Raw genomic sequence first — 25,606 nt, forward strand, 5'->3', positions numbered from 1 at the left:
CTGACTAGCAACAAAATATGTGTTATTCCACTGCTAACCCAACTTAACATTTGTGTTACATTCACCGTGGTCCTAACTAAATATGAAACCTAATTTATAAGACAAATAGCTGTAAGTTTCCTCGAATAGCCGACTTTAATATAGGTACATTTTTATGATTTCTAGAATGAAAAAAGATAATGTTTTGAGGTCTGTGGCTTTTCCGAATTTGGGGACATATCATAAAAAACACTATGTGAGCTCTGGTTTGGTTAGGACGTTACATGCTTATTATCCGATTGTCCGAAGTAAAGATTATCCGTGCTCGTTAGTACCGACTACTACTTACTCATGTTAGTACGTAGTCGTTACATGAGTCATGTCAGGGGCCTTTGGCGGCTCAATAATGACCCTGACATACACTAAGGTTGCTGAGGTTGGTCATTCACCTTATAAACCCACACGATAGATGAACAGAAGACTGTGGAAGACACAGTTGGTTGACCATTATAGACGGCGATACAGCTCACCTATCACGTTGGTCTAACAGAAAGCTCAGGTGAAGCGAGGGTACTTGGTTTATCTTGCGATGGATGTACCTTTGACTAGCCACATTTGGGAATACAGTAGTGAGTTTATGTTATTACGTTATGCCGATGGACACCGATCTTATAGTATTTTTTTTTAAAGAACGTCTAGTGCCCTTTGCCGAGGTTTTTCTTGCTTTTTTTCCCCGGCTATACAGGTTGTGAGAAGCTGCAGTAGTTTTAGGCGGATGAGACGTTCGTTATGTAAAATTGACGATTCAAAGTGTAACTATGTTACCTATTGAATGAAGATATTTTTGAATTTGAATTTGAAAGTGAAATGCTTATGGGCGCCTTTTTAAAAAGTTCCATGCGTATATGACTTTTTCCTAACAATATCTCGCAAAAGAGACGCTAGTTTTAACCGAAGTAACAAAGGGCGATGAGTCAAAATGCCCAATCCACCAACAGATTCCAGACATATTATTATCTCATTCGAAGCGTCTTAGTGAGTTGATATTTTTGTTCTATGGCGACTTTCTCGAAATACGCGGGATTTAGACGGCATTCAGGTTTTGAAATATGATTTTGGGTACCTCCTGGTACATCATTAAATCATGTTTTCAACCAATAGATTCCATACATATTTCAATCGAAGCGTCTTAGCGAGTTGATATTTATAAACCCTATGGATTTTGAAGCTAAAAATAATTGGTAGTCTTTTTATAGATACTAATGAAACTACACGTATAAAGTAACTGTTGGAAGGGGGGACGGGTCTCATACAATTACGGTCCTTTTTACCGACTTCAAAAAAGGAGGAGGTTCTCAATTCGACCGTATATTTTTTTGTCTCATTTTTCACCCATAATTAAATGAATTGAATGAAATCGAGGTTTTGTTGAATATCACAAGCGAAAACTCTTACGTGGTTTTCACTAAAAACACACCCCGGACATTTCATACAAAAAACTTCGTTTAACATAGACACTACACGTAGACTTTATCGTACACGCGCATTTGTATGTGTGACGTCTGATGCCCATATGATTGAAGACTATAGTAAGACCAGGGGGTGTTGAAAACATATAAATATATTTAAGATTTGTATTTTAAATATGGAAACACTTTTGTAATTACATTCATTCGCGGAGCTTTCGTTCTTCCCTTCTCTCAATACAACACAAGACAAGACGCTGCTGTTTTATTTCATTAAATAAATTTCACCGTCCCGACACCCAAGGATTTCTTCATGGTCCTTCGAGCAACGTGAGCATAGTGTGCAGCTCATCTACAGGTGTTTGCGGCCAAAACGGTGCGACGGATCAGCACGATTTTTGCGTCAGAAGTTACGTCGGGCAAGTTTGTGAGTCCATTCCTGATTCCAGTCGCCATTATTCCTGAGCAACGCGGTAAGATTGTACTTCATTCATTCACTCAATCATCGTTGCCGCGGCGGAAGGACACACCGACGTCGAAGTGTTCAAAACCGGAGAAAGCAATCTTCATCTGCGTGTAACCGGATTTACAAAGAAGAACTTCAATAGTGTTCGTTTATTTGTAACGATTTTATTTCGTCAAACGCGCCGAAGACAAAGGACAACGCAATACAAATAATATTGCTATCTCACTCACTCATAGCATATTACGGAACATTAATATTGCTACAAAAAACGCGATGTTCGGAGTGAAGTGAGCGATTTTTAGCAATCAACGTTGTCGTTCAATACAATCGATCTCGATCCCAATCTTAACAGGAATTGTATTGCATCATCTTTTTACCACGTTTTCGTATACCGAGCGATCATATTTTTTTTCAGCAAAAGTGAATTTAAACAATTCAGTACTTGTTTATATAATTAGTCAGCAAGATGGCAAGCGACAATGAGCTATTTAACAGGCGGAAATATGTGAAAGGCTCGATGACGCGCCTACGCAACTCGCTAACGTCGGAATTCCTCGCGTCCGCATCCGAACAAATGTTACGCACGAAGCAAGAACATGCCCAGTCCATCTTCAAGGAGTATATAGACCTGACTGTTCAGGTCAACGACGACCATGATCCCACTCCTGTTGAAGAGGCGTACTTTGTGTGTATGGACTTACTGCGCACTACTTTGCAGTCAAGATTCGGGACGACGGCGGCGGCGGCAAAGCCAAGTGGCGGTTCTAATAACGTCACGTCTAAGTTAAAACTCCCTGATATTCAAATTCCACCATTCGACGGCAAGTACCTAGAATACAAACCATTCATCGAATTGTTTACGGCGCTTGTGCATAACGATTCTAACATTGTTGACATTCAAAAGTTTGTGTATTTACGTGGTTTTCTAAAAGGAGAAGCCTTCGATCTTATTAATAATTTACCAATACAAGGCTCAAGTTACAGTGAAGCATTGACAATCCTGCGTGATCGATATGATAATAGTCACAAAATTGTATTTGAACATATATCCAAGTTATTGGATCTTGCCTCGATACCCAGGCCAAATGTAACCATGTTACGTAATTTAATTTCTGTTGCAAAACAGCATGTAGCAGCTCTAAAAAATTTAAATGAACCCGTTGACAAATGGGACAGCATACTTGTATGCATTCTATCTCGCAAACTCGACCCAGTCACTAATAGAGCTTACTGTTCGGATAGGAACTCATCTCAATCCCCAACTTTTACAGATTTCATAAAATATCTTGAAACAAGAGCTCTAGCTCTCGAAAACTCGAGCAACAATGATGTCATCGGCGCTAGGAAAGTACAAGCTACTGCTGCAGTAACAAATAATCATGTAGCTAAGTGCTATTACTGTGGTAAGTCAGATCACAAAATATTTTCATGCCCCAAGTTTTTGCTTGCATCGATTGCAGAACGTGTTGAATGTATAAAAGCTAAAAAGCTATGCAAAACCTGCTTAAACAGCCATACAGGGAAATGTCGCTTTCATTTTAAATGCACTCACTGCAAGCAAAATCACAACACGCTCTTGCATGATGGAAATGAAACATCATCATCTAGTACTGAGGGTGGGGTAACGTTGCTGTCAGGCTTAAATGACAACAACCAAGTTTTGTTACCTACTGCCAAAGTAAAAATATTAACTAAAAATGGGCAGGAATTGATAGTCAAGGCTTTATTAGACTCTGGCAGTCAGTCATCTTTCATTACAACTAAATTAGCTAATCTAATTGGGAGAAATCTACTAGCTACAAACACAGAGGTTTCTGGCATTGCTAAAACTGGAAAGAAAATACAAAGTTCCTTGCAAGTGGACATATTTTCATGTGCTTATCCCTATAAAGTTAATACTAACTGCCTAGTGGTGGACAAAATAACTACTAACTTGCCACAAAACAGTTTTGACCTGTCACTTATTAACATTCCAAAAAATTTATTACTAGCCGATGACACATTCAATAAAACAAGCGAGATAGACATTTTATTAGCTGCTGACATCTTTTTTCAGGCGTTGCTGCCCCAGCTTGAGGACCAGCACAATGAGCTCAGCGATCCCGCGACACCCCGACTCGTTCACACGCAGTTTGGTTATTTGGTTGCAGGAAAAGTCCCCGTACAGTCTCCCCATGAACTTCAGAGTACCCCTGTTTCTTTGTTTTGTCAAGAATGTAAAACAGACTTAAATTCTAATGTTATTCAGTTCTGGAAATCTGAGGCTGTACCAGAAATATATCCTGAGCACCCCACGTCTGAACAAAAATATTGTGAGGAATATTTTAATGAAACGGTTCAACTTGTTGACAATAAATTTGAAGTCTCAATGCCCTTAAAGATTCCAATTTACGATGTAAACAATACTTTAGGGAATTCTCTAGTTCTCGCTATGCGCAGATTTTTGAATTTAGAGAAAAGGCTCCATAAAGATGAAGCTTTGTTCAAAGAATATCAAAGTTTTATTCATGAATACATAGACCTTGGCCATGCCAGCTATGTCGATATTTCTAGTTACGATTTTAACAAAGATGCGGTATACTTTATGCCACATCACCCTGTCATACGTGAAAATGCAGTTAGTACTCGTTTACGTACAGTATTTGACGGATCTATGAAAACAACAAATAAAATTTCTCTGAATGATATTATGTTGAATGGCCCTGTGGTCCAAAACGAATTATTCGACACTCTATTGTTGTTCAGACTAAATAAATATTTTTTCGCTTGCGATATTAGGCGTATGTTTAGAAATGTTTTAATAGAAAAAAGTCAGAGGTCACTCCAAAATATATTATGGAGAGATGACCCCCATGAATCCATAAAATGTTTACAATTAAACACTATTACTTATGGCTTAAAAAACTCATCTTTTTTAGCAACAAGGTGCTTAAATGAGTTAGCTTATAGATTTAAAAATGAATATCCTTTGGCTGTCCCAGTAATTCTAAATGCAACATATGTTGATGACATATTGTATACTCATAATGATTTAAATGTAATAATAGAAACAAAAAGTCAACTTTCACAATTGTTATCTAAAGGTAGTTTCTTCTTGCATAAATGGTCAGCCAACGATTCCAGTATTTTACAGGATATTCCCAAGGAACAGAGGTATTCTGGAGAAATTAACATGCAAAAAGATGTTAAAACGTTAGGGTTGAATTTTGACGTCAATTCAGACACTTTTAAATTTTCCCCCCCGCCTAAGCAATCTGTCAAGACCAAAAGAGAAATCTTAAGTTTTATCAGTAAATTTTATGACCCTCTTGGACTGATTGGACCAATCTTTGTGCAAGCCAAACATATTATGCAAAAGCTATGGCTGTCCAAAACAGACTGGGATTCTATTCCTCCGCCAGAATTAAATAATAAATGGCAATCACTTTATAATGACTTAACTAACATGTCAAGTATTCATATTGAAAGGAATACAATGTGTAAAAGTGAACATCAAACATTTCAATTAATAGGATTTTCAGACGCATCCAATGTGGCATATGGTTGTGCAATTTATGTGAGAACTATTGACATGCAAGGTAAAGTTCAAATGTCACTATTATGCTCTAAGTCACGCATAAATCCCATTGCACCTAAACAGTTAACCATCCCACGTTTAGAATTAAACGCTGCGCTTTTACTTGCCAAGTTAGCTTCAAAAGTATACAATACTATTAGTCAGAAACAGATAGTAAATGAAGTTCACCTTTACACAGATTCACAAGTCGTATTGGCGTGGTTGAAGACCGATCCAATCAAATTAAAATCTTATATTGCGAATAGAACAAAATTAATTACTGAATGTACTAATAACTTTAATTGGTCCTATATACAGACAGATAAAAATCCTGCAGATTGCTTGAGCAGAGGAACAAGTCCCTGCGACTTACCAAATCACCACTTATGGTGGTCAGGGCCTAAGGAAATGTCAGATTGTAATTATAAATTTAAAAATTGTACTTACCAATTACCCGAGGACATTCCTGAAATTAAATGTTCACAGAACGAGGCGGTCTGTGCGGCGGTATCGCTGAGCTCAAATGGGTCGTCATTCCTTGATAATTTTATTCACAAATATTCTGATATTAACAGAATGAAACGTGTACTTGCATATGTCATTAGATTTTGTAATAATTCTAAACCTAACTCGGCCAAAATTAAAGAAAACTTTGTTTCCTTTGCTGAGACTAACAATGCATTATCTCTGCTTATAAAGCACGAACAGCTCAAGTATTTTTCTAAAGATTTAAATGCTTTGCAAAACAGTATGCAAGTACAAGCTTCTTTAAGAGGGCTTAACCCGTTTATAGATGCTCACGGTCTTCTCCGGGTAGGAGGTAGACTGCAACATTCTGGTTTGCCATATAACCAAATGCATCAAATTATATTACCTAGGCAATCTCTAATTACTTGTATGATAATTGAAAATGAACATAACAAGCTTTTGCACGCAAGTCAAAAATTAATTTTGTCTAGTTTAAACCAACGTTATTGGATTGTCAATGCTTTACGCTTAATTAAGAGTGTAATATTTAAATGTATTACAGAATAGACCAAAATGGAAAGATAACATGCCAAATGTAAAGATAGGCGATCTTGTCATTCTGAAAGAATTGGACACACCCCCCATGACGTGGCCAATGGCTAGAGTCACAAAGGTATTTAGATTTACAAAGGAAAAATAAGAGCCATGGAAGTTAAAAAAGCAAATGGTAATTATCACAAAACTTCTATAACTAAAGTTTGCATATTGACTTTAAATTAAATACCTAACAATTTAAGTAAGTTGTTATCAGGCTCAGTCTAACTACCTATTATTATTATTACCTGTGTATAAGGTTGTCCAGTTCTCGTAGGCCTAGATGCTTCTCAGGTAACCTAATTGTGCCTGAGAGGATGCCAAGAGACTTAGGCTAAGTTAATTAATAAGTTTAATTAAGTTGAATTGTAAAACTATTCATTTTCCTAACTAAATTATAGTTATGTCACTAAGACTGGTTACTTACCAATTTACGTTTGTAAAAGGAACAATTCCTAAGTTATATATAAGAGTAAATAATCGAATAATAACTATAAGAGCAAATAATTGATTTCACTATTACTAGCTGCCTATGTAACAAGTTCATAAACTTAAAATTTAATTTACTTTACTTAATTATAAATGTAAAAAATAAATACTAGATACTTACATAGGTACTTACCAGTAATACTTACCTCAGTGGTTGTATAACATAAAAGTTAAAAAGGTTAAGTGAAAAACAAAAAAAAATAATTGTAGTTATGTTTATTGTAAAATTACAGTAACTTATATACTAGTAAACCATACTTACATAATTGTACTTACCTTCCAAACTTAAGCTAGATAAATTAAAAGTACTTATCTTCTAAACTTAACCTACTTAAACTAAAACTATAAATAGATAATATTATAAATAATAAGTTGAATGTGTAATTGTAATAGATAGTTCAAACTATTCTTCATAGCACTGACAAATGCAAAAGTTATCGCACACATTTGAATCAGTTACCTATTAATTATATACTTACAGTCCATTATCGAAGCATTATCTTTTGCCTTGTTGGGAGTTATGTTGAAAACATATAAATATATTTAAGATTTGTATTTTAAATATGGAAACACTTTTGTAATTACATTCATTCGCGGAGCTTTCGTTCTTCCCTTCTCTCAATACAACACAAGACAAGACGCTGCTGTTTTATTTCATTAAATAAATTTCACCGTCCCGATACCCAAGGATTTCTTCAGGGGGTGGGGGAGAGGTTAACCTAGCTCAGCCACTGTTGTGGAGCGGAGTGTTGCCGTTCTATACGTAAATATTCCTTATTCTGTGCTTTAAGGCGACGATATTGAGTTCTTTACGATACTCCTTGATCCAGATTCCTGAAGCTATCTGATTCCTTGTCATAACATCCAACGATTCACATCTCTATTTTGTGATCAAACGCGAATTTCCCAACATGTCGCTCGTAAAAGTCAGTTTTATGTAAACTTATGAAAGTTGTGACGAAACAAGTTCGAAATATTGTGTCTGTTGTAGTTTATGCTGGGATTTGTAATGAAATAAATATGTTATTCTGAATATTATTTGGGGTAAGGTCGTTTTGGGTTGCTCAATTATTTGTAGTTAACGTCTTCAAGGATTGTCTTTGCTTTGAAATGCTATCTCTTTGCATTTTTTTTAACATTGCCAAGTCAACACCGAAAATTTTATAACTAAAATAAATACACACGTAAACTCACACGGTATCCTATTATTCTAGTTTTCTTTTTAGTTGCGAATATAAAAGCATAACTGAAAAAAATGGATAACATTCACTATTTAAGAGTGATGAGGCAAACAAAAAATATATATGAGAGAGAGAGAGAGAGAAAAAATGTTTATTCAACGTACCTGAGGGTAACTATATGAGTGTGAACCTCAGAATCATACTTTTTACGTTTTTAGTATATTACTTATAACAAAAGAGTCTGCAGAAAAAAAATTGTTTTTATTATGGATATTTAAATTAGCGAATTCGATATTTAAATTAAAATTTGATGTTATTTGAAATAAAAAATAATTATAATTATGTTTAATTTAACAACATAAAATAACATAACAAATACTTTATTGCACAATCAGAAAAATACAAAACAAAAGAGAAATAGAAAGAGTGCAATAGGCGACTTTATTGCTAAATAGCAATATCTTCCAGGGAACCTTTAAGTATAGGAGACATTTAATATTATATAATGTAGCGGGATAGTGTAGCATGGGAATACTTGTACATATAAAAATACAAAGATTGATACACTTTCGAGTACATAAACTGCATAATAATACCTCTAGTAGGTACACATATAATTGTTATAATAAATAAATATCAATACTTAAACAACTACTTACATAATACTATGGAAGAAAAGGAGTAGATAGATTATGATGATGAAGAGGAAATAGAAGTAAGGAAATGCGCCTTGACTTGCCCTTTAAAGGACTCCAATGACAAAGCTCTTCTAATGCTTAACAAAATGCTAATGAAGTATTTCTCTTAATTCCAGGTACGGTGACATGGTGCCTGGCACGATAGCGGGCAAGATAGTAGGCGGCGTGTGCTCACTGTCCGGAGTGCTGGTGATCGCCCTGCCTGTCCCCGTCATCGTGTCCAACTTCTCCCGGATCTACCACCAGAACCAACGGGCGGACAAAAGAAAGGCGCAGAGGGTATGTCTACATGGGCCTTATGATGATAGCTTTTTTAGACCTAAGGAATTAGCGAACGTGCAAACGATTAAGGTGCTCAACAGTTTTTTTTTTGACGTGACTTATTGTAGATTTGCCGCAGATAGCATTAACTACTTGGAAAGCGCTGAGGGCTCTCACCCGCTAACCAATACTGCCCAGTTGAGCGCGAACCTCGGCTCAGGGCGTCGTTTGAGGGGATCATATTGAGATAATCGACGGTGATTTAAATGTATGGAATTGAAATAATGTTAAAAAGTTGACATGTTCATTCCATATCATGGACCTGTATAATTTATTCCATCTCTGTATACCGTGTTTAAAGCAAATAAAGATTCTATTCTATTCTATTCTATATGTTTATCACTGCAAATAGACAATTCTAAAATCATAGTTAACCATTTTGATTGGGTTGTGATCCTAATCGATAGATCTACTATGTGTCGCCATGGTCCTCCGTTTGTTTCACCGTGATACGTGATCGTAGTAAGTGCATAATACGAATCTTTAAAACTGACTATTTCTAAGATCAAATGTAAATAGGTAATGTACGAAACAAAATAATCGAAGACCTGAAGGGTTAAAAAGGCCACATCAAAACAATTCATTTAAAAAGCAAAATTGCAATTCGAAATTTGCACATATAAAAGTAACTGCGCCATGTCAACAAATGTCAAATAGCAATATTGCTTTTGTAGATGAATTGCTTTGATGTGGCCTTTTTACACTAACTATCCATATTCAGCAAAAAATGTTAAAACTTCAAATCTGTGATTTGCATTGCTCGCGTCATACGTGCTTACAATCTGACTATATTGAGACTGCGCTTTGAAACACACTTTGAACTAACTGTTTACAAACAGCATTGCGCAGTCGACTAACAATAACATCTAATGAACCGTTTACGAGGTTGGAAAGTAGCCTGAAATTTTCAATTTCGAACCTGAATATAGGCTAGACATGATTATGCTTACCACATGAAGGCATTTAGCGTTTTACATACGTCCAACCTATAAATAGTTAATACCATTTGACGCAAATCTACAATCACATCAAGAAAAAACATCATAAGCTGCAAAGCTGATGTAAACTAATAATATCGATATATTGAAGGGCTGTTGAAAGTATGATCTGGGGTGTTAAAAAGGCAATATTGAAATTTGACATTTGCGCATATAAAAGTAAGTGCACGATGCAATCAAATGTCAAATAGCAATATTGCTTTCTTAGATGAATTGCTTCGATATGGCCATGTTAACCCCCCTGTAGTTGCTCATGCTCTTCTGCATTCTGTAACGTACTTGCAGATTATTTGCAAAGTGTATAACTGTCGCCACTGGAAATATCTTAATTTGTTGGTATTCTAAGCAGCTAAGTAAGTCTATGTGGTGCTGTGTGCCAGCGACTTGCGATTCTATACCCGGTACAGTCATAGAACGAGTCATTTTGCTCTTAAACTCTATCTGAACATCCCCCATTTACAAATATCCCAATACTTACTTACACCAGTCAAAAGCTTCATCGATATCTTTCTCGAACCTTCCAGAAAGCCCGTTTGGCGCGCATTCGTATCGCAAAGGCGTCGTCTGGCGCAGCGTTTGTTTCCAAGAAGAAAGCGGCGGAGGCACGCCTGGCGGCGCAGGAGTCGGGCGTGGAACTCGACGACGCGGGACGAGACGAAGACATTTTCGAATTGCAACACCACCACTTACTCAGATGTCTGGAGCGCACTACGGTCAGTATGCCCTAGATTTTTCTGTGCCTGACCAGAAAAATAAGCGGTTGAACTTTATTTGAGGAATTCCTGTTTTATTCTATACTTAATTTAATCTAATCTCACCTAGTAGACTCTACTTCTGGACAAGGGACTTCTTCTTTTCATTTTTCGGTCTTCTGTGTACTCTGGGTAGTCGCTCCAGTAAGCGTCAAGGTAATTCTATGATAATTCATTATTGGGAATGGTACGCGACCTCTGCGCCTGTTAAAATATTTTAGTCTAATTATTATCATTATACATTATCTTCTTCTAGTGCTTGACTTGCTGGAGACATTGTAAATAGAACTTGCTGTACTGTACTGTAAATTTGTAGTTCCTGCCCATTTATCATTATTTTATCAAGTCTAACAAAAAGTTCAGTGAAGCGTAGGTACTTAGTTCATCATGCCATGGATTTACCTCTGGTCGCCCCAACATATTAGTCAATTTGTCAGCTTATGTTATGTTTTTATCAAGTTTATTTATCTGGTCAGCATTTGCATCAATTTACACTGTGTGTTTCTGACGTGTTCCTTGCATTCCTTTCTTGCACTCTACCCTATAGTACACTTAATTCTTTATGATCCTACGTAGACAGTTAAGAAGCTTTTTTCGTTTACTCTATTCGTCTACTCGTATTTTGTCACATTCAACAAAGTTTTTCATTTGAGCAAGTACACTAGCATTACAAAACATGTCATTATATGAACATTATTATTTCACTTTTCTAAAATATGTGTCACAATAAAATATTCATTATTATCAGTCGCAGTTGTTATTGTCACTTCACCACGCTCGGCATGCCAGTTAGCAATTTTGAAAAAATTACAGGTCTGGCAATTGGGAGGATCTATTTAAAAGCAAGACACATCTACCACAGTCATCATTGCAATAATTCAACACATGTAATTTTTTTAAACTTTTTTCAGTTTGTAAGCCCTCAACACGACCCTTTCCAGGATCGGGAGTTTGTGGAGTTGGAGAATCCTTTCAATGGCGCGGCGAAGCGGCCCGGATCGCCGTCGCCGCTCGCGTCGCCCGCGCACTCGAGCCGTGCGCCGGCGCTGCTCGCGTGTTGCGCGCGCTGCGGCTGCTGTCCGCAGAAATATCAGGTGACGTACGCTTGCTGGTTCTTAGAGGTTATATAAGGATGTATTAGAGGGGAGTATTATCAATCGAGCAATATGAGTTAGATTCGGGATAGCTACATTCAACACTTTCACTGATACTGACCACGGGTCATTGACCTAGTGTTTGTGGAGATGTTAAAAAATGAAATTATTTTAGTTTATTAAAATAATGAGATAAGGGACCTTCTTAAGCTTAATTGCGCCCTTGTACCACAATCAGGTATTAATACAAATGATATAATGTATACTGACATAAATAAGAGTGAAAACAATTTAGAATTTTAAGTAGGTAGCAGAAAATGTGTGCCAATGATCAGATCTTACTATTTCTGCAAGTGCATGTAACTTGTTCAAGTGAATACTATAACACGTTACATGCATGCCTTAAACATAATATTTAACCAATGCATGATATTGTGGTGATGGTCGTAAGTTTAAATATAAGGCGACTGAGTATAAAGATAAGTGTGACTGATAATAATGCTGTAAATAAAAGAATACCTACGAAAAAAGATTTTCGATGCCACTAGGCAGAATTTCTAAAAGATGAAGTAGTTAGTTACTACTAATATTCGTATGCTATAGTGACATAGTCGTCATGATCCAAATAAATATACGCATTGTCTTGTACAAAGTACTATTTATTGGTCAGCTTACTTTCTTACGTATTTACAAGGATATTTCTGTCTGTAAAGGAAATACTATTAATGTAGTTAGTGCATGTACTAGTGAACGTGTTGTTTTGACGACAGAAACGCCGTCGATCAGTGCGGTGCGTGAGCCCTATAGGGCTGATGTCCTGCCCTAGACGAGAGGTATTATTATTGCCAATACTGAGCTCTCAATGTGAACGATGAAATGAAGCACCTTAAGCTTGTTTTAGTTTCTTATCAAATGTAGTGACGACTAACTCAAAAGACGAAGAACATAAATTCAACAAAATTAATTGAAAACTTCGCAAAGGGGAGCAAATGTTGCCAAATGCCTCGCAGAAATCAAAATTCATTATAAAGTGTCATACTGGTTATTATCTAATTTATAAGTTACTCAAGTTCAAGTAACATTATTAATTGAATGTATTCATGTTTTTGATTTACCTACTGATAATTCTGACTTTTTCTGGGTACAGTGTTAATTTTAAATCTATTGCAATTATACAGAAATTGTCCGTAAAGGTGCTTCGTTATATCGTGTATATTTCTATGGCTAGAGTGACATAAGGTTGCTAGTTTACAAGACTTTTGGAGCCATAGAAGTATTGCTGTAACATCATTCGACGTCCAATGTCGCTTCGACTGCAAATATGGCTGAGATGTCGTGTGGTTATGCTAGCTGGAACAAAATACTTCAAAATAAGGGTCGCTTGTTGCCTTTTGGTACACGTATATTTATTATCCCATTTTCTTTGAATTTGTAGCATTTTTTCTAGTAAATATATTTGTTATTCATAGGTCGTTTTTGTTAAAGATAGAAAATAATTATTTTAACTAAGATTAATTTTTAATTTTACCTATGCTAATCAACAATATTAACCCCTTAAACGCCGGAACGCGGATCTCGACCAGACACAATGTAAAATCTATTGTGTCTGGTATCTCGGCATATGAGAGGTTAATATGATAAAATGCTACACATTTAAAATATTTACTGCAAATGTGGCAACAGATTTGAGAGACGTGGAGGAGTCATAGAAAAATATACAAATGTGTTGGCCAACCGCCTTAACAATAAAAAATAAAAAGCATTGAACGTACTTCATAATTATGTTTCAGTATTTGACAGCCAAACAAAAGTGAATCCAATTATCAAATAATTCGATTGCCTGGCTGTCAAATACTTATAAAATAATATCCTCGTTCACCGCTTGTTTATTTTTTTTTATTGCTAAGGCGGCAACTGTGTACGTTATGAAATAAGGCTAGGTATTCAGCAACAACAAGATTTTTTTATGAAGTCTATGTGTATATTCTAAGTATTATTCTATATTTATTTATGTATTATAATTGTACCGAATTATGGAAGTGGTAAGTAGTAACAAGATACTGAAAACAAAATAATGGCATTGTTGCCTTATTAAATAATTAATATTATAATAAAATATGAGTTTATAATTCTCTTAAAAAAATATTACGTTAAGTTTCAGTTCAGTTTGCTGTTTCTTATATGATTTGCTATTTGTGTCTTAAAGACTTTATTACTTTCAACAATACACACACAAGCAATTAATTTAATCTGTCCTGTCTATTGTTTTTAGTTTATCTTTCACTTCTGCTCACCAACACAACAACGATTACAAAAATAATTCAGTAGCTAGATTTTACTAATTTAACTCAAAAATATAATTTTCCAATTTGACCAATAATTTATTGTTTAAATTTAGATATATCAAAACCTATTTTGCTAATCCGACCCAAATAATAATTTTATTTCAGTTACCAATTTTGCCGAAATTACCAAATTGTTTTAGGTTACAAAACTTCTCTGGATGACCAAATTGTTTTAGTTATAAGGCTAAAAAATCATTATTTTTTTGGACTATTTTTCAAAAACTCAGTCTCCAATTGGCTCTAACAGGTCCTGCTATTAGACTCGAGTAGGAAGGGGCGCATGCGCGGCGCGCGGCGGTACACGGCGACGTCGCGTCCGTCCGACACGTCGGTTTCAGCCGCGCCCAGCGAAGACCCGCTTCCGACAGTATGTCAGACGGTGTTACCACGCAGCGAAATCGGACCGAGAATGGACCGCCTTATATTTTTTAAAAATTTAAAGAAATTTTGTTTTAAATTAAATTGGTATTCTTGATTTCGAATTTATATTTATTTATTGTTTTAGAAATTGTTAATGACTAATAAATAATTCGAATAAATAGTAGATTCGGCATTAGCTTTTTTAACTTATATAGGCCTGAGCAAAGTGATGGATGTCGTACATTAACATATGGGTAACAGTAAACCAATGGTATAGCGAAACTATTTGATTAATTAAAATGGTTAAGGTTTTAAATATATTTATTTTAATAGGTAGGCATGAAAAAATATTCGCTGTGTGGTAATAACCGAAAAAAGTATACAGAAATGTGCGAGGCTTTAAATGTCTGCAGGGTGTTGGCTGCTAAAAAATTGTCGCTTGATAAAGTATATTTTTCGATATATTCATAACTGTCGTATTCAGTGTCATATTTTTTCGTAAGCTTGTGCTATTGCTATTATTGTATGTGTATCAGGAATATTTTATTTTGTTTAATGTCAGGTGCAGAATTGTATAAATTATTGTGTATAATTTTGTATATTGAATATATTTAATTTTGCCTCCTTATTCCTTCACGTCTTTTTCATGCATAAATGATATGAAAAATATTTTTGATTCGTATAATATTATGCTCAGAATTCGATTCGTATAAATTTAAAATAATAATTTCGAATATACAACAATATTTTCAACTTCAATTTCAACTTTATGGTTGTATGGCAACCGGTCGACATAGAATAATAATATTTTGTTACAAAAGAATAAGGTGGCATTATGTTGTCCTAGTAGATCCAGGAGTGTTGTAAATGTGTCAAAGAGGATGTCGTTGTGACTGTTATATTACTTAGTATTAGTTTGCAAATGTTCTGTTGAAACAAACTACTACCACGACAGACGGTTTCAACATAAAATGCCAACACACTGCACACATTTCGTAATTGGCAAAATTTATAAAACAAATCAGCAGTATTTAAAAAGCGTTCGATGTATTTGTTTATCGTATAGTTGGTTTGATGTTTTTATTCAGAATTTTGGACACATCGTAGACTCCAAACTGATCTTTAGGTGATGTTTAGAGTTTTTTCCTTTATTCTGTATAAGAATAATCAATTTTCCGCACATATATTTAACAGCTGACAGATCGACATCCATACTACCAAGGTTGCACAACACTAGTTTCTAAACTACAAGACATAAACATGAAACGTATTTAGTTTCCACACTTACATTACACGCTAATGGGTCTACATTTTTACCGAAATTTGTATATTTATTTTTACAAATTGGCATGTTAATGCACACAAAAACCATTATACACAGATACAAGTCACTGCTATCTCGCCACTCTTCACTTTTTATAATTTCCCTTATGTATACTTTTATTTTACAATTTCGTGTCAGTGGACTCGTTTTTTATTTAGTTTACAGATCCTTTCAGGTGTCAAAACAGTTGTCGATAGTGTCACTGCACGTCACTAAGAGGTTTAGTCGAAACGCGTCGGCTAATCGCGACTCTCTGACATGACGTCATGCCAAAAACAATGCTCGTGATTGGTCGACGATAAAATAACATTAGTGATGGGAAGTGGTACATCGATATTTGCATAAATATCGCTTTTTCTTGGTGTAAGCTTGAGCGTATACTGTGGTATTGCGGATAATGTAGTTAGAGGTATATAGGCAGGTAAAATGTTGTCGGAGATGTTGTGCTGTGATATTGTAATACATGGGTACTTATTTCGTTCTTTTGATGTGGCTATAATTATGTTAAATATTGTTTTTTTTTTACATGGAAAAAACAACTATGGAAAAATTTAAGAATTTCATTCAATCCAATTGTAAATAACTAGTGATTTTGAAACACTTTCAACATTCAATAATTTAAAATTACAATAAAAAGAAATACAATTCTACGATATTCTTTTTCGTACTTATTTTATCATTTTACAAAGTTTGTTAATATTTAGAGAATATTGAAATATTTATACCTTTGTCTTTTAAATTCTTATACGATTTTTTCTATACATCCACAGCAAGCATGCGGAAAATACATTCCTGCTGGAAGCACAGTGCAAGGGAACCAGACTGGAGTCGCGATGGACGGGACATACCTCGTCGAGGCATCATTCTAGGGCCCGTCCACTAGCCACATGGAGAGCTACGTCTAGCCATGGGACAATCTCAAACGAGACAAAGTGGAAAGTGTTTAGCATACTGACTACTTGAAAATCGTTCGTCCCTCCAAGAGCGGAACCACGACTCAAGGGATCGAACTTTCCAGAACTTTCTAGAATTGTTGCGTAGTTATTTAGAGTTGCTTGACAGACGGTCCTATGAGTTGATCAGAAACTTGTTCCATAGAGGCAACTCTGAACGTAGACCAATGTCGATTCCCGTGTGGGATATTGGTAGCGTTTGAACGCTAAGGATATTATCTCGAATAAGACGTTTAATGATGTTAGAACTACTTGGAAGGCCAAATGGGAAGTATTCAAATACAATTATTAGGTTACGAATCTGTGTAATTTTATCTTTTTAAGTCTAACACGATACTGCCTAAATGAAGAAATATCAGATTTGTATTGATGTATTAGAAGTGTTGTCTTATGAAAATACATTGACTACTGTCTGTTAGATAATGTTCAGAATTGAAGAGGTAGGGTCGTTCAAGTTTACGGAATAGAAAGATAAAAGTTTAGATTGTATTTGTGTATAGATTGTGATGAATGAAGGAGTCCTTAATGTAGACATGTATCTAAGCGAAAAGGCAACATAAACAACTGAAGATTTACAATTCAAGTGCTTTATATTACACCAATAGATTGATGTGTCAGTAATTCTTGTATTTTCATTTGCGAACAGTTCTTTTGCGTCTCCTCCGTGTAGAAATTCTTTTACCCGTATAGGTGTATTGTGAACAGTATTAATTAAGATTTTAATGGTGGATGATACAAACGAATCTCGATTCTGACAACGAGAAACAAACACGATTGTAAGTTTACATTGGATTGGAATTGTGAGTAAGGCTCGATATAGAATGAACACTAGCGGGCCTAATATCGTACCTTGTGGAAGAAAATAATGTCAGTCCTTCAGGATGTCTTCACATTAGTCGCGCTGCAGCCTCGCGGCACATTTTGTATGGACTAAAAGACGCCCTTAAAGACTCGCTAGTATAGAGCCATTGAGCAGTGTAGAAAAGACAAAATGGTTTCAAATTTTCATTATAGTCAATAGTTATTGAAATCATATCAATATTAGGGCAGTTATCTAAATAGGTTTGCAGGTGAGTTTGATGAAAGCTCGTGCTATTTATGCGAGTTTATTGTTTATATTTGTAGTGATTCATTCCAATCTCAATTACCCAAATGTAAATATTTAATTTACTTTAATATTTATTCTACCTTTATTTGTTATTGACGAATATTTTTAAGGCATTGTTTTTCTTCTTACTCAACATCAATCGTATTTGCGTCTTTTAGATTTAAGTAGGTACTACTCAATAATAGCTGTAATTTGAAATTCGATTTTGATTGAAATGAATCACGACGATATTCTGTCATGTCCACGAGAAAATGGGGTATTTGAATTCTCATGTTAACTGTTTTTATGAAAGTGGAAATTTACTATTTACTTGACGTGTTTTCGTCATAGTTAAAATTGTAGATATAAAAAAAGGTTTTAGACGTTTTCAGAAACTTTCCAAAACTGACGTACTTAGTCTGAGAGTCGCCATCTGTGGGTATATTTAGGAAACGAGGGGTCTATTGCTTATTCTGTCCTAAAGCTACGCTTTGAATGTTGTGAAATGAAAGTGAGTAAGGTGGTGACTTTTCGATTAGGTAAAATTTTGTCCACTATCATTTGGTTATAATCCACTAGGACTCTAGTGCCTTCGAAAACGTGTATTTCCATATAATCATTATTGATTGTTGCTCTGTGTTAGTGAGGGGTAGACGTTATATCGACTAACATGAATGCGCGCGTTTGCGTCAGTTCATTCGTTCGAAACTTGTTATAGGGACTTGGATACTACTTTGGAAAAGTGTATATTCACTTTTATAATATAACATACCTACATGAAAACCACTTTTATAATATGTGGATTTAATGTGGTATATTTTCTTTACTAGAACCATCCTATTACAGTTAGCTGCATATTCTATCGCAGTAATCCTCAAGTCCCTATATAACGTGTCTAGTTTATGTTTGTACTGTATGCATTGTTAAAAAAAAACTACTTTTTATTTTAAGCTTAGTTCGTGACCGCTAGAGGCGCTGTTGTTTTCTTCGTGTATACTATAGTGATGTGCATACTTGTATATATTATACAGAGTAAAATCGGAAATATTTTTTTATATTTTTTGGTACTAGTAAAATAAGTAATTACGATCTTTTTATTTTCTTACTGTTACCATTTAAAAACGTTTTTTAGTTTTTATGAATTCAAATATTTTCGCTTTCACTTTGTATAAAAAAACTTATGCTAGACATGTTTCGAACTAACAATGAATATTGTACAATGAAACTTGCATCTGCGGATGTTTTTATGAATATCCAAGTAGTAATGACCCTTGTAAAAAATAGATATATTATAGAGGTCTTATGATTGCAATAGTTGAGAAGAGTTAAATAGATAGATGAATTTATGTGGTTAACTAGAAATTTATTTAAAATTATTATCTGTTATAATTTAGCGGTAAGAAATGGTGTACTTTTGGCAAGGAGTGAGCAGGATTTCTTTATAAATTAGTTCAAGTGAATATTACTGTAATATTGGTGTTGGTGCATTGTAATAATCAGGTTAGTCGTGCATTTACTTATTGATTTAACCTTTTGATTACATCAGTGGTAAGAGTGATAATATAAGTCCAATTGGTCACGGATAGGTAGTAATTTATTAATAAAATATTTATTAAACTGTTCAAGAAGGCGATTGTTCCCTTAATAAGCAACTTTTTGCATTGGATGCATGGAGAGTGTATTATAGTATGTGTAGGATGAGTTTTATTTTGTAGGTATTATAATTAAAAACCGAATTCGATGTTGAAATTATCTTCCAAAATATTGCCACAATTTCTACTAAAGGAATAATCAGTAATTTGATACATCTAAGTAAATATTATAAGGATCAATTAATACATTAAAGTTGATGGTTTTCTCCTATGTTCTTGTCATTATCTGTGGTTTAAAATTTATTCTTTGGAATTTAATGTTTTTAATAAAAATGTAAAATAGGGATGTGAATTTTAAAATTTAAATTTTATTAAATCCTTTTAGTGTATCTGTCCCTGTGATTCTATGGCTGTTATAAACTTTATTTCTTGTTTTTCTCTATTGATATTTATGGAGTATTATAATGTGAGAAAAGGCCTATTTAGGTAGTGAAAGTACATCCCAACAAAGTTTTAATGAAAAGAAGAGAAATACATACTTCATTCCCATTCCCGAGGCATATTTCTGTTCATTTTTATCTAAAGTTTTTAAATGCACGGTTTTTAAATGAATAATTAAAACAGTATATATATATGTCACTAAATATTTTTCTTTAAAGAATTTCAAAAACATACAATATTAGTTATAACAGAGAAGCTATATCTTCCAGCATTAGATACTCAACTATTCTTCGATAAATTGTATATTAAACTAAAATACTATTTTCACAACTGTATATTTCAAAGCTGTAAAATAGGCCTCCCTGTTGAGTTTTCCGTTTTAAAATTGTATGTAAATTTTACGTCTTGTTTTTAATTTATCCTTTCTAAATAACGTTTAAAATTTCGGACCATTTCAGTACTGCCGAATGTTAAAAAATAAACTAATTTGATTTTCAAACTGTGTGTTCTAAATCTAAAATCTGTCTTAAAATGGAATGCAGAGCTTTTTCAAATTTCGGCTACATTCAAACCCATTAGTGAACTTCTTTGCTGAACTGGGAATAAGGAAAAGTTTAGTTATTTAATTATCCTTAGCTTGTATTTAAATATCCACCTCTACCAAATGACCTATAATAACCTAATATGGACTTAATATGGGCGATAGGCTGGTAACCTGAGACCATAACACATCCATACATACATAAAATGAAGATGGGGTTGGTAATTCACCTCACAACCCACACGATAGAAGAAGAAGACATAAAATCACTCCTATTTCCCGTTGGGGAAAAAACCTGAAGACCATAAGGTCCACCGTTCTTATCAATTTTAAACTTCAACACCCAAATTGCCGAATTATGGTTCCAGCTTACATTCACGTTATTCACGAACTATCTCTAAAAAAATTAAAAAGAATTGAGAAATTTATATTAAATTAAATTAATATATTTTTTTTATTTTATTTCATTTTTACTAGTAAATATTTTGTTTTTATTCTGTTTTTATTTTTTGTTTTTATTATTGTTTTTGTACCTAATCTCTTCTATAAAAGTGAGAGTGTAGTCGATTTTGAAACCAGCTCTATATCGTTAAAGAGATAGGTAGTGTTGTGACTCTGCATATTGTTGGACCAATGGAGGCGTAACTTCAAATGTGTAGCGAGGAATAGAGGTGCGTGCATGTCGATAAATAACTCTTTTTTTTTTAATTCTAGATATCGATAAATTGACTATTACGATTAAAATGTTGTACCTAACTTAAGACCCTCGGTTCTGAACCTTTAGCTTAACGATTCTTTGTTATTTTGAGAAAAGAATAAAATAATTGTATATAATGAATGTTTCGTGTATTATTTCTGTCAGTTACAGACAGACCTTCAAAGATATTATACCTACAAATCGTACCTAATTTGACTAAGGAAGGATTAATATATCGAGAGGCGTCTCGATATATTGTTATTAATTAAGTCAAATTATAGTGAATCACAAGATTCACAATAATGGAAATAAATGCTTGAAACCAAAATAGTACATACATATTATTATACATCAATAATAATTAAAACTAAAGCATGAAAATAAAACGAATTTTATACACTTTCAATTAAACATGCACTGCCATCTATTGGTAACAATATGAACTTAAACGCCAACTTGTTATTTGCTGTGTTGCTATGTTCTCGTCGCACTGTGGTTCACCACATCGCATAGTGTATATTGTGGAAACCTGTCAGTACTACGAGAAACTATGTTATATCGAGAGATGGCGCTATGGTTTATGTACTTTGCCATTATTTTTCTCGTAATAAAATCACATTTTTAAATTAAGAACCGTGGACTTAAATGGAAGTAATTCAATGGTTATGCCGTAGCCAGTACTATACTCTTTGCGCGGGACTTCTTTTGCGGCGTGGAATCTAGTGGGAAAAAATATAGTTATATTTTGTCGTCGGTCTGTCAACTATGACCTGTCAGTAATAAATCCTAATTTCCTCCGAGGATAAAACCTGCCTATTTCTCCCATCTAGGGGGTTAAAAAGGCCACATAAAAATTTGACATTTGCGCATACAAAAGTAAGTGCGCAATGCAAACAAATGTCAAAATAGCCACATTATCTTTTAAACCTCCCCAGACGTCGCTACTATTGAGTGTTCTTAAATTTTGACAGTTACCCATCCTATTTGAGTAAACAAATATATTGTTTTGGTTATATTTTATTTTGTGTATAGGTAATTATTTAACACTATAATACTTTGCTCGGCGATTAACTGCAAATTATTCCCTTAAGATCGGAAAGAAGAAAACGTTGAAAAACTTTCAATCAAAACTGCCTTTTTCCAACTGTTGGCTTTTCTTTTTCTTATCTCATACTTCATTTTTATTATTTAACTCATTCTCTCCATGTACCAATTTCTTGTTCACAGTTAACCTGTACTCACACATACACCCATACATTTCCGTGTATGACTGTATGTATGTATATGTATGGTCGGTAAGTCACACATACACACATGTATAAAGTAATTGTGGAGAGAATAAAAAAATTGCGCTAAGTGTGCCTTACTTGCGCGCGTCGAGGTGGGTATAGACGGAGGAGAATATGACTCTACATTTTTTCTCTTTATTCTGGATATTTCGTGATTGTTTGTGGTACCACCATGTACAGTCATGAGCAATATAATTTACCCACTTTAGGACTCTGTCGCACTAACATATTTGACATTTAGTGAGACTTACAGTTCAATTTGTCAAAAAAGTTAATAAGACATGGTACCAAAGTGTATGTATACACGGTCACGAGCATTAATATGTATACATATTAATGCTCGTACATACCATCTAACAAATTCGGTTCGAGTTTTTCGATCACTAAACATACATACATACATACATAAACTCACGCCTATTTCCCACCGGGGTAAGCAGAGACTATAGAATTTCATTTTCTTCGATCCTGACACACGATCACTAAAATAGGTATTTAAGGCCAAAGTCTATAATTGGCTTTTTGTTACTTAAAATATTATATCACTATACCATATTATTAGAAGCCATTGATTACCTAAACAATAAATAAATAAACATGTGACACAGAGCAGAAAATAAAGCCTGCAATGAGGAACTTTCCAGACTAGATTGCCCAGTTTTATTCACTAATGTTATTTGTCTGTAAATCTTCCTAAAAATAAATAAATAAATAATATAATTAAGAGTTTGGTGGGACTTAGCCGTAAGTTCAATTTTAAGACCAAAATGGTGCTAATTTCTATAAGCACCATCTAATTTTATTTTAAGTTATATATGTCATTTTCTTATCCGCCGAAAAGGAAAGTTTTCTTTCTTTCTTTTTCTTTCTTTCTTTCTTTCTATACAATAAATGACTTGATTTTTTGATTTGATTTGATGGCGCTCTCCAGATAAAACGTGATAGTTACTCGAGTACATACTTATTCTAAATTACAATGTAATGTCAGAAACATATGTAAAAATAATTGATGCTTGATATTTGGATCTCATTATGTATATTACGTTGACACTTTTTATTACACTCAGGCGCAATTACATCTTCCACCCATTATTATTCTGATGAAAATAATGAGAAGCAATATAGGTAGCAACATAATTCTATACATAATCTGATCTAAATAACGGGTAACAATTATTTTTATATAAGTATGCTTTTCCCATTACATTGTATTTGGGAATAGTTAATAAATGTGAATGTGGAGGAAGCAAGAGAAGTGTGTCAGGATCGAAGCAAATGGAATGCTGTAGTCTCTGCTTACCCCGGTGGGAAATAGGCGTGAGTTTATGTATGTATGTATGTTTGGAATAGTTACGTATTCGAGTAATTAGAATATAGGTAATAAATTATCACATTAATTAAAGCTGTACAATCAAAGAGCAAAAGTTCAGACACTGAGCCCAGCGAATTACGAGTATTTGTAAACAGTGGTGAAATTGTGAACCTTTAGTTGTTAAAATTATAAAATTTATGTTTTTGTACTTGTTTTTGTTCTGTGTGTTTGGTCTATTACAGAAACGACATGTAACCTGAAGGTCTTAGGTGCGACCAGTTAATTTATTATCATGTACTTATAAAATGATTGAATTTATTATAATTATAATTTAAATTTATTTATTTATTTATTAAATTTAAATTTATTGGTTTCACATTAATCTTAATTATTATTTTAAATTTTAGTTTTTATTTACTGAATAATAAATACAATCATTTTAATTAAACTTATTTAATATATTAATTTTTCTAACATAATTCACATTTGCTGGACCATTGTTGTCTTTAAATAAAAATGTATTATTATTATTTTGCTAGAAACAGATTGGACTTTTGCAGGTTATCGTACACCGCTACCTGTGTTGTTTTTGGTGAACGTAGCCTGGAAAGTCCTTCATTAATCCAGCCAGAATGACAACCAACAAGGTTGACATCTACCTACCTTATGGAATTACAGGAGTGAGTATTATGTATGTAAACGGAATATAAAAGAATAGAAAAAAAAACGAAATCCAGTATGCACCGCAAGTGTACGTAGCGGACTCGTTCCGTCTGGCCACAGTTGGCTGGCAGAGCGCGAAGTTCAAATCTCCTCGCTCGTAATTGATAAATAAATGCAGCACGTGCGCCCGCGCAGGTCAACACACTTGATGCTTATGCCTCTAGCAAAATACCTGGGACTATAGAGGTATAAGACGGTTCATCCTAGTACATTGCCGTAGCTAAGGATCGTTTTTGGTGGGCATCTGTTCAGCTGAACTCGAGACATATTAAACAGTAAATCATCACTAATTTAAGAGCCATGCTCTTTTCGGTGTAGCATTTTCCATGATACTTTTTAGGGAAAAATAGGGCAGTGGTTTCCCTCTTGTCTTCCGTCCTGTAGTACTCTGTCTGACGCGAGTGGGATGGCGCCCAGAGTAATCTATTTCAAAACTGTACTAGGACTCCTGTTCTCCGCCTCTGAATAGTACTGAGAGTTACTGCTGCCCTCTGTCAGGTTCCAGGTTACAATCCCTGTGACGCGCCCCTTCCATCCTGCATTGTCGTACCAATGACTCCCATCTCCGCCTCTGCAACCGTTGAGGTCTTCACCCGTATCCCTGGGCAAGGGTTCTACGTTATACCCCGTAGGTCCTATCCGAACTCAGCCACCATCTCACTCCGGCCTACTAAAGCTCTCGCGGTAAAGACGCGTAGAACAGGAATTGAGAAGAGGGCAGACAAGATAACTCTGTCCCCCCTGGGCAAAACAGTAAATAATTGTTAAATGCTAAAGATTTTTCTAGCATAGCCATTGCACACCTGTGCGTGTCCAGTTTAGCCTTTGAGAGAACTACAATGTTGTTTGTTGGACCATTAAAAGTGGCTGTAAGTTTTCT

The 25,606-nt window shown here is 34.5% G+C and overlaps 2 protein-coding genes across 6 annotated transcripts in view; both read left to right on the forward strand.

Moving 5' to 3' along the window:
- The window catches only part of LOC126377853 (potassium voltage-gated channel protein Shal), a 133,861-nt gene extending 112,318 nt beyond the window's left edge, over positions 1 to 21,543 (forward strand). Inside the window, exons 2-6 of one of the 3 annotated variants that reach the window (XM_050025843.1) lie at positions 9,014 to 9,176; positions 10,741 to 10,929; positions 11,880 to 12,062; positions 14,655 to 14,774; positions 16,862 to 21,543. In XM_050025843.1, the coding sequence (XP_049881800.1) occupies positions 9,014 to 9,176; positions 10,741 to 10,929; positions 11,880 to 12,062; positions 14,655 to 14,774; positions 16,862 to 16,960 (754 nt within the window). In that variant the 3' untranslated portion in view covers positions 16,961 to 21,543. The remainder of the gene's footprint in view (positions 1 to 9,013; positions 9,177 to 10,740; positions 10,930 to 11,879; positions 12,063 to 14,654; positions 14,775 to 16,861) is intronic. The other 2 variants (XM_050025844.1, XM_050025845.1) reach the window with 2 other exon arrangements.
- LOC126377821 (uncharacterized) lies at positions 1,627 to 6,693 on the forward strand. Of its 3 annotated transcripts, XM_050025734.1 has the most exons (3): positions 1,627 to 2,732; positions 3,183 to 3,314; positions 3,968 to 6,692. In XM_050025734.1, exons 1-3 carry the CDS (start codon positions 2,378 to 2,380, stop codon positions 3,985 to 3,987), a joined length of 507 nt encoding a protein of 168 aa, XP_049881691.1. In that variant the 5' UTR covers positions 1,627 to 2,377; the 3' UTR covers positions 3,988 to 6,692. The 3 variants fall into 3 exon arrangements, with proteins under 3 accessions (XP_049881691.1, XP_049881689.1, XP_049881690.1); XM_050025732.1 differs by having other exon boundaries at positions 1,645 to 2,732; positions 3,183 to 6,693; XM_050025733.1 differs by lacking the exon at positions 1,627 to 2,732 and having other exon boundaries at positions 3,157 to 3,314; positions 3,968 to 6,693.
- Positions 21,544 to 25,606: the final 4,063 nt, after the last annotated feature.

The sequence above is a fragment of the Pectinophora gossypiella genome, chromosome 24 (genome assembly GCF_024362695.1).
Source record: "Pectinophora gossypiella chromosome 24, ilPecGoss1.1, whole genome shotgun sequence".
NCBI lineage: Eukaryota > Metazoa > Arthropoda > Insecta > Lepidoptera > Gelechiidae > Pectinophora > Pectinophora gossypiella.